The sequence below is a fragment of the Schistocerca nitens genome, chromosome 9 (genome assembly GCF_023898315.1).
Source record: "Schistocerca nitens isolate TAMUIC-IGC-003100 chromosome 9, iqSchNite1.1, whole genome shotgun sequence".
NCBI classification, from domain to species: domain Eukaryota; kingdom Metazoa; phylum Arthropoda; class Insecta; order Orthoptera; family Acrididae; genus Schistocerca; species Schistocerca nitens.
Genome location: NC_064622.1, coordinates 289,280,798 through 289,294,412, shown reverse-complemented (window position 1 = coordinate 289,294,412; position 13,615 = coordinate 289,280,798). Strand labels below are relative to the sequence as shown.

The following is a 13,615-nucleotide window of genomic DNA, read 5'->3' as shown; positions in this document are numbered from 1 at the left end:
CTAGTCTGTGATTAAACATGATTTCAGATGGTGAAAAACCTGTTGAAGAATGTTGTAGACTGTTCATAATATCCTCAAAATCACTGACCTAATCTATCCAACTGGTGGGATTCTTACTACAACGTGTTCTAAACAGTCTTCCAATCTCTCTCATATATCTTTCTGCAAGGTTACTTGAAGGATGGTACACTGAAGTTCGAATATGCCTTATTTTTGTGTGATCAATAAAATCTTTCCAGCCTTGTGATGTAAACTGAGAAACATTATCAGATAAAATAGTTTTTGGAATACCCACCAGATGAAAATATGTGTTTTCAAACTTATAGATGATGTGCTTACTGGTAGCATTCTTAAGAGGAAACAGGTTTATGAACTTCAAAAATACATCAACCACCAAAAACAAATAACTAAATCCATTATTAATCTTAGACAAGGGTCCATAAACATCCACAGACACGAGATCTAGGTTACTATTAAGCAGTATGTTTTGCATTCGGCCTCTACTTGCCTTCACTCTTTGGCATCTTCACAGCTGGCAATATTCTTCTTGACTCTCCTACCTATGTTATAAAAATAGATGTTTTCCTGAATCTTTTGTGTGCATTTGGTTGATCCACAATAATCAATAGCAGCTTCGGTCAAGAATACCATCATAACGACCAGGAGAGAGGTGTGCTGACCCCATGCCCCTCCTATCTGCATCCTCCTCTGAGGATGACACGGCTGTCGGATGGTCCCGGTAGGCCACTCGTGGCCTGAAGACGGAGTGCTGAGTCAGTCTTATGTCTCCTGAATAAAATACCCTTGTGTACCTTATAATACTGTTCTGTCTTTTCTCCTCCTTTCTTACCCAACATGCTCTTAACAAATTTCCAATTTTGATCATGATTTTGATATGTGCAGATGTCTTTGCAAATTTTCAAGATCTTTTCTTCCCCTTTCACGCCTCTCAAGTACATAATTTTAAACTCTTTGTCTCCTTCTCCAAAGCTGTTAGATGATTCGCTTCCTAAAGGCAGCCTAGACAAAGCTTCAGCAACTACATTGTCTGTGTCCTTAATGTATCTGATTTCATAATTGAACTGCTGTAAAAACAAGGCCCAACAAGTAATTCTGTTACAGTACAGCTTCCACACCTGAAGACAACATAATGCTTTGTGATCAGTAGAGATGATGACTTTGTGACCTAGTAAATAATTTTTAAATTTGTTGAATGCCCAATGTACAGCCAAAAGTTCTTTCTCAGTTACACTGTATGTCTTCTCATGTTTCTGCAATACTCTATGATCAAATGCAAGAGATCTATGTTCAATAACACCATCAACTTACACCTCCTGAAACAAATGATCACTCAAACCAACATCACTACTGTCTGTCATAATACAAAAAGAAAGAGACAAATCTGGTCTGAACAGTATCTGACTTTGACCTAACTGTCCTTTGATCTCATTAAAAGCAACCTGACACTCTTGATTCCTATCCTAAACGTTACTCTTCTTCAGAAGTTCACATAAGTTTGGAGTATTTAAAGCTTGGCTGCTACAAAATTTTCTATAAAATCCAGTTAACCCAAAAAATTATTTAAGCTGTTTTTTGTTGACCGAGGGTTGGTGGGTAGGGGGGGGGGGGGGGGGGGGGGGAATTAGCACCTTTTTCAGATATAACATGTCATAAAAATTTAATTTCTTCCACACCAAATTTACATTTACTATTTTCAAAGTCATACTTACTGATTCTAATCTTGAAAACATGTATCTTAACAGGTCCAAACGGCATTTCCAAATCATTTGTGTAACCAAAATCTCATCAACCTACACAGTTAATTTTGAACTCACATCACTTCCCAAGACAGAATCCAGATCTCTTACGAATTCAGCACAGATACATTTAGCCCAAATGGCACCACATAGTACTGAAAACACTTACCTCCATACAAAAACGCTGTATACTTTCTAGAATTAATTTCAGGGGTCTGACGAAATCCAGAGATCAAGTCCAAACTACTCATTTATTTTACATAATCAAACTTATGTAACAGCTCGTACATGTTCTCAGGATGGTCATTCTCTCTGATAAGCTATTTATTAAGATGTCTAGAGTCCAAAACAATTCTCACTACACCATTTCTCGTACTTACCACGACTAGAGGATTATTGTAAGCACTCCTACTTCTTTATTTCACCCCATGTTTCCCCTTTTTAAATTTCTTTTTCTACATCTTTCCTTTTTGAAAATGGTATATTATATGGCTTGATAAAGAAAGGTTGATGATCTTTAAGATAAAGTATGCACTGATAGCTTTTCACTTTCCTTGATTTTTCACTAAACATATTTCTGAATTCCAATAACAAATTCCTAAGTTGTTCCTTTTGTAGGCCATTAAGAGTCGTACCTTCCCTTACTTTAGAATTCCATCCAAAACAAGTGTCAACTTTCACTATCCAATCCACACCAAGAATTATGTTTTTTTATAGACTAGGAATTACTAAGCATCTGTGTTCAAAATTTTTGCCTTTTATACTAAACATTGAAAGCACCAGAGATTTTGCCAATTTGCTTTGCTTACCTGCAGCTCCTTTTATCTTTACACCTACAACAGGCATTTATACAAAATTCTTACTATACTTGTTCTTGTCTCTAAATTGTTCAGATATACCACAAATTGTGTTACATGCATCATTCAAACAGTTCACTTCCAACTGATCAATCTTAATGTAGGGACACCCAAAATCTGAGTCATCATCTCTGTTATTACACACGTAATGTAAAAGACCACTTTCAATTTCATCAAATGATACATACACACTGTTTTTGCAGGATTTTATCAACTTTAGTGGTACCATAGCATTACTTTAGTTACTCAAGTTGTCAGGTAAAGATTGAACACAGTGAATGGATTCCATAGCACAACTAATAACACATATTACAGAAGGAACACAAAATATATTAATCAAAATATCCACTGGTGTACTGCCGGTCTACAGTGTCCAACGGGCACAATATTTCGGCGATCATACATGTTGCCATCATCAGGTGAACTGACGGACTGAGCTCCTGTGAATGTGCCGGCACGGAGATCCATACGCTATGGCTGCTCAGAGGGAACTGGGATCAGTTGCCTTCTTATGGGCAGGACGTCAAACAGCTAAGTTCTCACGTCTTCTTGACAAACCATCTCTGCAGGTTCTGTGCAAGACTGTCATCAATTTGAGTGGCATAGTGTTGAGTGATGATGCGGTCTCGGTTTTGCAGAAAAGTCTCAACTTCGCTCCCACCCCCAAGTTCACTCCAGTCGCAGAAGTTGTTAGTGCTGTTGAACAGGTTGCAGCTCGACTTCCGCCTGAATCAGCTGAGGAAATACATTGTGAAACTTGTCGTGCGTTGACGAAATCCAAGCCGATGAAGTCAAATATCACCAGTAAAGAGAGGGCGGTCATTCGTGACCTGAGGGAGCCCTCTGAAATTGTTGTCTTACTGGCTGACAAAGGCAATGCTACAGTTGTTGTCTCCCATTAGGACTACACTGATAAGATGCAGAGCCTGCTAAATGACGATTCCTACTGGAAGATCAGCGTTGACCCTACAAAGAAGGTGGAGAACAAGACGAGGTCGCTTCTCAAGGACGCAGATTTACCGGAGGGTGACGCTAAGAAATTGTTACCCCAAGGTCCGGTACCGCCTAGACTATATGGACTCCTGAAGGTTCACAAAGAGGGGGTACCATTACGCCCCATTGTCAGCAACATCATGGCATCTACATATTTGTTGGCCAAATACCTGATGGGAATATTAAGTCCTTATGTGGGTAAATGCCTCATCACATCCATAATTCCATGGATTTTGTTAAACGCCTTGATAGCTTCAAGTTGGATGAGTCAGATATCATGGTGAGTTTTGACTTCGTTTCTTTGTTTATGAGGGTACCCCTGCGAGAGTCACTAGAATTGATTAGTCAGAAGTTTGACGAGAGGACCACTGAACTTTTTAGGCATGTCTTGACTTCCACATATTTTCTTTTTAATGGAGAATACTACGAACAAACGGAGGGAGTCGTCATGGGTAGCCCACTCTCACCGGTGGTAGCAAATTTGTACATGGAGAACTTCGAGGAGGAAGCCCTGTCGTCATCCGAATGGAAACCTACTTGCTTTTTCCGTTACGTGGACGACACGTTCGTCATCTGGCCACATGGTATGGATAAACTCCTTGACTTCCTTACACATCTAAACTCCATACACCCCAACATCAAATTCAATATGGAGACTGAAATGGAGGGTAAATTACCTTTCCTTGACGTCTTGGTCAAGAGAAGGGCTGATGGCACCCTAGGTCATGGGGTGCATCGGAAGACAACGCACACTGATCTGTATTTGCACGTAGACAGTTGCCACCACCCTTCACAGAGGAATTGGGTACTTAAAACTCTAGTACATAGGGCGTGCACTATCTCTGATGCAGAGAGTCTACCCCAGGAATTGGAACATCTGAGAACTGTATTTTGAAAAAATGGGTACTCAGAGTGGCAGATTCAACGTGCTCTCCGCCCAACCACTACAGCACAACCTGTGGAGATGGATAAAATCACAAGGGATGAGGTAGGCACTGCATTTATTCCATATACAGGCGCACTCTCGGGGAAAATCGCCCGCATTTTGAAGAAACACCGGGTTGGAACTGTGTTTTGTCCTCCGAATAAAACTCGTGCACTGGTGGGGAGTGCTAAAGATGACCTCGGTTTGATGAAGGCCGGCGTGTACCAGATTCCGTGTCAATGTGGCAAGTCGTGTATTGGTCAGACAATGCGTACTGTCAAGGATCGATGCTGTGAACACCAGAGGCACACTCGACTGATGTATCCGAGCAAGTCAGCGGTCGCTGAACATTGTTTGTCGGAAAATCACGCTATGGAGTATGAACGCACAAGGATTCTGGTACAGACGTCGAGATACTGGGACAGCATTGTTAGAGAGGCCATCGAAATTCGCACCAATGACGACCTCATAAACCGTAACTGTGGCTATAATCTTAGCAAGGCTTGGGAACCAGCGATTGGGTTAATCAAGAGTAAATCGAGCAAACGTATAGTTGTGACGACCACGGCGAACAGAGCCATCACTCTGACGTCATCTCAGACGCCGTCGCAATCTGCTCCAACGCGCGACCGTGGCGTGGGGCGCGGACAGCGGAGGGAGCACGCCGCGAGCAGAGGGTATTTAAATCGGCCACCGCCACGACTGAACCCAGTTCCCTCTGAGCAGCCATAGCGTACAGATCTCCGTACCGGCACGTTCACAGGAGCTCAGTCTGTCAGTTCACCTGATGATGGCAACATGTATGATCGCCAAAATATTGTGCCTGTTGGACACTGTACACGGGCAGTACACCCGTGGATATTTTGATTATCAAATACGCTGGGAGAAACTCAAAAATCACACAAAATATATTGCTGTCAAAATTACACTTCCTACTTAGATCTTACATCTACATGTTTACTCTGCAGTTCACACTTAAGTGCCTGGCAGAGGGTTCATCAAACCATTTTCGTACTACTTCCCTACCATTCCACTCTCGAATGGTGTGTGGGAAAAAGGAACACCTAAATCTTTCCATTTGAGCTCTGATTTCTCTTATTTTATTATGATGATCATTTCTCCCTAGACAGGTGGGTGTCAACATAATATTTTTGCATTTGGAAGAGAAAGTTCGTGATTGAAATTTCGTAAATAGATCTCATTGCAAAGACTGACTGCCAGCCCAACTCGCGTATCATATCAGTAACTTTCTCACCCCAATTGCGCGATAACACGAAATGAGCTGCCCCTCTTTGCACTTTTTTGATGTCCTCCATCTATCCTACCTGGTAAGGATCCCACACTGCACAGCAATATTCCAGCAGAGGACGGACAAGTGTAATGTAGACTCTCTCTTTAATGGGTTTGTCACATCTTCTAGGTGTTCTGCCAACAAAGCACAGTCTTTGTTTCGCCTTCCCCACAATATTATCTATGTGGCCTTTTCAATTTAAGTTGCTCGTAATTGTAATTCCTAGGTATTTAGTCAAATTAGCAGCCCTTAGATTTGTATGATTCATCGTATACCCAAAATTTATCGGATTTATTTTAATATCCATGTGGATGACCTTGCACTTTTCTTTGTTTAGTGCCAATTGCCACATTTTGCACCATACAGAAATTTGCTCTAGATCATTTTGTAATTGTAATTGATTGTCTGATGATTTTACTAGACGGGAAATTACAGCGTCATCTGCAAACAATCTAAAGGGACTGCTCAGTTTATCACCTAGATCTTTTATGTAAATCAGGAACAGCAGAGCGCCTATGACACTACCTTGCAGAACGCCAGATATCACTTCTATTCTACTCGGTGATTTAGCGTCTCTCACTACGAACTGTGACCTCTCTGAGAGGAAATCACAAATCCAGTCACACAACTGCGATGATACTCCATGTGCATGCAATTTGATTAATAGTCACTTGTGAGGAACAGTATCAAAAGCTTTCTGGAAATCTAAGAATATGGAATCAATCTGAGATCCCTTGTCAACAGCACTCATTACTTCATGGGAATAAATAGCTAGCTGTGCTGCACAGGAAAGATATTTTCTCAATCCGTGTTGGTTATGTATCAATAAGCCATTTTCTTCAAGGTGATTCATAATGTTTGAGTACAGTATATGCTTCAAAATCCTACTGCAATTTGAGGTCAGTGGTGATATGGGTCTGTAATTCAATGGGTTACTCCTATTTCCTTTCCTGGATATTGGTGTGACCTGTGCTACTTTCCAGTCTTTAGGAACAGACCTTTCATCAAGTGAGCGGTTGTATATGATTGCTAAGAAAGGCACTATCGTGTCTGCAGACTCTGAAAGGAACCTGATTGGTATACCTTCTGGACTGGAAGACTTGCCTTTCTTAAGTGATTTGAGTTGTTCAAAACACTTAAGATATTTACTTTTATGTCACTCATGCTAACAGCTGTTCTGATTTCGAATTCTGGAATATTTACTTCATCTTCTTTTGTGAAGGAATTATGGAAAACTGTATTTAATAACTCCACTTTAGTGGCACCACCATCATCGGTAACATTTCCATCGTTATCACACAGTGACGGTATTGACTGTTTTCTGCCACTGGAGTAGTTTACATACAACCAGAATCTATTTGGGTTTTCTACCATATTTTGAGACAATGTTTCATTGTGGAGACTATTAAAAGCATCTCGCATTGACATCCTCACTAAATTTCAAGTTTCCATGAAACTTAGACAGTCTTGGGGATTTTGTAGTCTTCTGAATTTGGCATGCTTTTTTCGTTGCTTCTGCAACAGTGTTCTGAGGTGTTTTGTGTACCACAGTGGATAGTTCTGTCTCTTATTAACTTATGCAGCATGAATCTATCTATTGCTGTCGATACTGTATCTTTGAATTTGAGCCATATCTGGTCTACACTTACATAATTAGCTTGGAAGGAATGGAGACTCTCTCTTAGGAAGGCATCAAGCGAATTTTTATGTGCTGTTTTAAACAGATATATTTTGCATTTATTTATATGCATGATTCTAATGAAAAACTGCTTTGACTGGACTGGTATTCCATGACTCACTTACGTCATCACATACATCACTTATCTTACCTGTTTTCACAAATAACTCTGAAATTTCATTATTCTTAAACTCCACAAATATCTGATACTCATCATCATCATCATCATCATTACCATCATCATCATTACCATCATCATCATATTCTTCCAAAATTACTTCATCAACAATATCATTAACAACAAAAGTCTCATCACCATCAAAGTCACACATCTCACTTACATTAGTTTGCAATATGCTACCAGTTTCAGACTTACCAACCTCAGTTATATCGCAGCTCTCATTCATATCTACATCAAAAATACCACCTAATTCAGATCCAATATAGTCTTTACCTGATTTGCATACATCAGTAACACTGTTTCTGACCAGTCATTAGTACATCAAAATTCTCATTATTCTCACATTCTGGTTTATGATTAGTACCTACATCACTTTAATTAAATCCCAAATCCAAAATCTTTTGATCAAAACATAAATGAGAAATCTGATGTTTCTTCCGTTCAACTTCAGATACCTGTGCCACATTATTAACACTGTTATTATTGTCTAATGGCAAGTGTAACCCTGGGGTGTTGTATTTGTTGTGTTTCCTCACCCCAAAACTGTGGACATTCATTGAGGCAGACTGTCATTTCCCAAATAGTTACCTCTATGATTGTTTCTCCTATTAAGTACCATTTTGACCCTAAGAGATGTTACCATTATCTCTGTTTCTGTAGTTATTACCATTGGCATGTCTATCATTTTGATTGTTATAGTACATACTTCATTCTACTGCCCTATCTAGTCTGTCAACATATCGTAAAAATTATTCAAGACAATTATCAGATCCGTGTATTAAATCCCACTGCAACCTTCCTGGTAATCTCCTTTTGTCTGCATCAGTCAGTGTCATTTCACCAAATGGTTTGTCAGGGTGTGTTAATTTCTTAAGTTGATTCTTACAAACTGTTTCAGAGTACCGTCCCTATTCCTATAATTAGGAACATTCAAAAATTCAGTGTTAATTCTCCCCGTTCAGCTTCTGACCAAAATTTATTTAAAAAACATTTTTCGAAACTTTTATGTCTCCCACTAACTTAAATTTAGATTTACCCAAAACAGAGCTTTGCCTTCAAGACATCTTTTAACAAATTCAATTTTTTGATCGGCATTCATGCATTACACAAAACTATCTCTACAGTGATGCAGAAAATCCACTGAATGTAAATTATCTGACAGAAAACTTTTGATTGGAATGTTGGACCACACAATACCATTGTTTGAATACAGGTTTTTGTGAATACAATTTTACTGAGCTGCTGAAATGTTTTGATCTAACACATTTACATTAGTTTGCATACTATTTTCAACATTTAAAATTTTTTGATCTAAGCTACTAAAGTTCTGTTCCATTTTTTCCGCTGTGGCCTTCTGTTGAACACTGATATCACTAACATTCTTCATCCAATTTGCATACTTGGCAATAAACTCATTTTCCAAAAAAATAGACATCAGCTTTTTCATTCGCACTTTTTAATCAGTCTGACAACCCATTTTTTAGCTCCAAACCTGATTACTAAGTTGGTCCATTTAATATTGTACCCTCTCCATTTTACTATTGTTTTCAGACTATTCTGTTTCATTTTATCTAATTTTGTCAAAATCAATTGCAAAATATCACTTTTTACTATTTTGTTGCTGACTATGCTTTCACTTGCTTCAAATACGTCCCAATTTGTTCCTACAGCTTTCACTTCTACATAACTACTACCCTCATCTCTATTCATTTTCCTAACAATCATACAAGTCCACAAAAAAAATTAATTTCACAAATAGTTTGTATCTTTTCTGTTTGATTTCCCTCATTGTAACTGTAAAGTCCTCTTTCAGGTCATCCAGTCTCATCATTGTTGATACAACTTCGTTGGGCAGTTCTCGATCTTCTTTCTTTGAGTGATCAGAATTTCATATAAACTGCAATTGGTACAAATCACTGTCCTTTCTTATACCGCAACAGACAGATCTTCATTACCAGTAAACTTATCCTGGATGACGCCCGCAATCATAATCTTACCATCCCACACATCACCAGTAAATTTTCAGTCTCTTCATATAGGTTAATTCATTTCAAAAGCTTCGAGAGGCACAAGAAGTACAAATAACTTTTTTACTTATCTTCATTTTCTTGTTTTTGGCTGCAGTTAGTCACATCTAGGGGTAGATTCTTGAGGCTGTAATTTTTTAACTTTGTGGGTTTCAGATGACTAGATAAATATTAAGTAGGCTTGTTCCATTATTTCTGATTGCATTTGTTTTTTTATTATGTCACTTTCTCCTATATCACATGGACTTTACAATCTTCACTTTAAAACAGAAATTTACATTGTTATTGCCAAACATAAAAACATGTCCAATTCCAACAGAGGCATGCATTCTACTACTGCACTCTGCAGTATTAATAATATTACAAAGAGTTTACAAAACAAAAGAGTTTATAAACTTTCTTGACAAAAGAAAAATCTTCACCAAGTTATATCATTATTTCATAAATGAATCCAGAAATAAATTTAATAACTACTGTCAGATTGTGCAGTTAATAATAAGAATCCGAAGTATGCCAGATATTTTGCAATTTCAAATGTTTCTAACAGATGAGTAATTTTAACTGTACATACAGAGTTAGTACATATCGATTGTAATAAATTAAATTTTAGCCTGAAATTCAATACATTGTAGATAAAATCATATGAAATTCTTTTAGTTGAGCAGCTGAGATAATTTTAACCCATACAAGATTCGAAATTATTCCTGGTATCGACTATTTCTCTAAAGAAAGGTAATGCTAGAGGAGGGTGTCCTTTGACAATGTGCAGGGCAAATTTTCAACCCCCTGATTTGTAGCCTGCCCTGTGTGATGGGCATGTTGGAGTGGTATCGGTCTGCTTTATTGAACACCTGCTGATGAGCGTCGCTGGGGACAGGTTGAGGTAGACAGAGGAGGGGATGGAAGAGCAAGACTCATGAGGGAATCGACTGAAAGAGGGAAGGGGAGGAGAGATGCCTGAGGCAGATGGACGGAGTAGAGGGATAGTGGGCAGATGGAAAAGGAAGAGGGAGAGGTAGATATGGAAAGAGAGAGAGGCAGGAGGATATGGTCAGCGGAAGGGGGGGGGGGGGGATACACTCAGAGAGAGGAGGTGGAGGAAATCAGCAAAGAGAGGAGAAGGAGGAGGAGGAGGAGGAGGAGGAGGAGGAGGAGGAGGTAAAGACACAGAGAGAGTGGGGAGGAGGAGATAGACAGAAGAGGAAGTATTAGGTGGGCAGACAAAGGAAGGAAAAGGTGGACAGAGAGAGGGGCAGGAGGAGGGTTATGTTCAGTATGTGTATTGAATACATATATGGATGAAGCTTTGGGGAAAATGCTATTATATCAATAAATAGATTCCCATTAAAAGCACTTCATAAATTTACTCTTCTGCGATGATAACTTGTGAGGTGTAAATAATGCCTATCATGGATTAAAAAGATGCAGAGACATCATATAAACATTAGGAACATATTCTGTGAGAGAAAAAAAGGTAATAACTGATGCATATGTGAAATACTTTCCAGAGTTCACGATTGGTTCAAGAACAACCTGCAACACAGACTTTTTGGAGATATATGACTTTAATCAGGCCACTGGTGTCAAAACACTCCGCACAAAATATTGTGGAGAGGTAAGTGTGCCCATTCTTATACATAGGAATAATGAACATGTATTAAATATAGTTATTTTATACTTTTTGAGATGAACACGTAAGTTTGGCTTATGATATGCATTCATATTTATAAGTGAACACAAAGAAAACACATTCATACTATCACTATGGCAGTAGAAACATCATTGTAGTATATATACACTTTAAATTACAAAGCTGAAATTTATGTACATTTGTGTTACCATCTGTGAATTCTGAATAAAAAATGCTGTGTTACTGTTCGTGCAAGGGATTTTATACTGCTTCCACTGTTTTTTGTTTTTCATTACAGAAAAAATTAATTTTCTTTCTTTTTGATTCTCCAGGATCAGCCAGCACCATTTGAAGGAGCCACAACAACCACTGTTGTTCGCTATGTAACTAGTGTTCATAACGGAGGAAGTGGATGGGTCATACATTTTACAGCCAAACATCCAGGTACTTTGATAATACATGTTGTGTAATCAGTGCCAATGACGTACCTAAGAGCAGTGTAATTGTTCTTGGTGTGACATATTGGTCCAATAATCATTGTGGCTGTCACATGAGAATATAAAAATTATTCTGATTTAGTAAGTCTCCTGCTTACACAAGTGAGTTTTTCTTTGACCTTGAACATGCCTAGTAATATACTGTAGAATGTGTTATACATAAAACAAAAGTCCAGAATAGTTATCACACTTACATCTTGTTTAGTAATGCCAATGAGAAGAAATTTTGTTTGTTAGTGGTAGACTGTCATTGACTAAAATAGTTAATGAAAAATTTGTCTGTGTACTATACACGCAAACTAAATCGACACTCACCTTGGTGACTGATGGGTGCAATGGTACATGGGAATTATCTTTACAGTTGCTGCCATCAGCTGTCATACCAAGTGTATTCTTATTTGAGCATGTAGTATAGATGTGAATGGAATCATTTTGTGGACAATAATTCATTTGATCCTTCCTTAATACAACGTTTTTAGTGACACTTCCTTTCTTTCAGCCCTGTATCTCTTTTCTTTACTTTCAATATTCTATTTGCCTCTTTGCCTGGCAAAGGAAAAGAAATTCTGAAAGCCAGAGAAGATGTGTCTGAATTTGACATGTGAGAAGGTGCTTGCCATTGTTCCTTCCTTTATTAACTTTTGTTTGTAACTACTATTTTTGTCGGAAAATAATAGAGAGTTACACCTGGTTCAAAGTATCATATTACCTTTAGATTCAAATATATAATGTATGTTTTCAGTATTTGTTGTTTCTAATATCATTTGTAATTGAATGTTTCAGAGTCCATATTTATAGCAGTGTGAATGTGTTGAAGATATGGAGTAGAGAAAAGTGGAGTCATAAGGATTCTTCTTGTTATGCTGACATAATACGACACTCCCATGCATATGCAATCATGACTAACAGCTTGCTCTAGAAATTGTAAATACTTTCAGTATACAACTGTGTGCATGTTTGTATATAGGGTCTTTGAGAATGTTTTATTGTAAAGAAGACTGTAAATATTCTAGTCCATGACTTAGTAATTAAACAATTTCAATGTTCTGTTTCTATACAACTGTCTAGTCTGTATCAGAATTTATATATTAAGTAAAATAATAACTCTTCCAAATTCAATGAAACATCTCCAGTAACAGTGGATTATATCTGTAGGTATATCTTACACACTACATTTGTAGGTAAGTCATACACACCACATGAAGCTAAATGGAATTGAAGTGTACAAAATTACTTTTAGGTTTCTGTAACTCAGTTGGTAAAAACAGAACCCTTCTAGGATGACTTTGTTGTCTGTCTGTGAGATTGTTAAGCCCCCTTTTGCTCAGTAATGGGTGTAGCTATCAACTCAAAATTTGTGTCAAGTTCGAAGATCTATAGTCCCTTGGAAATGTGAAAATTTTAAGCTTGTAAATCAGTGAGATCAAAAGATCCAGCGATACATATTTTGATACTTGCAAAATCACTATTCAAAACCTATAGGGTATTCTCATTGGCCTCAAATCATGAAATTCGACAATAAGGAAGGTTTCACAGTACAAGTAAATGAAAAAAAATCGAAAAATTCTTAATCTAGAACTACATCAGATAAAAACATACTTTTTTGTTACCACTTGTTGTCCATCTGTCTATCTCTCCATCTGTTCTGTTAAGATTCCTTTTTCTCAGGAGTGGGTATAGGTAAAAAGTTGGAATTTATGTCAGACACTAATGTCTACAGTCCCTTGGTGGTGTAAATAATTTAAACTTCTGTATCAATGAAATCAAAAGATATGGCCA

At 38.0% G+C, this 13,615-nt stretch overlaps 1 protein-coding gene across 1 annotated transcript in view; it reads left to right on the top strand.

The window, feature by feature from the left end:
- LOC126204186 (cubilin-like) overlaps positions 1 to 12,841 on the top strand; it is a 1,516,445-nt gene extending 1,503,604 nt beyond the window's left edge. Inside the window, exons 68-70 of the mRNA XM_049938590.1 lie at positions 11,218 to 11,324; positions 11,672 to 11,783; positions 12,620 to 12,841. Of these exons, the coding sequence (XP_049794547.1) occupies positions 11,218 to 11,324; positions 11,672 to 11,783; positions 12,620 to 12,642 (242 nt within the window). The 3' untranslated portion in view covers positions 12,643 to 12,841. The remainder of the gene's footprint in view (positions 1 to 11,217; positions 11,325 to 11,671; positions 11,784 to 12,619) is intronic.
- Positions 12,842 to 13,615: the final 774 nt, after the last annotated feature.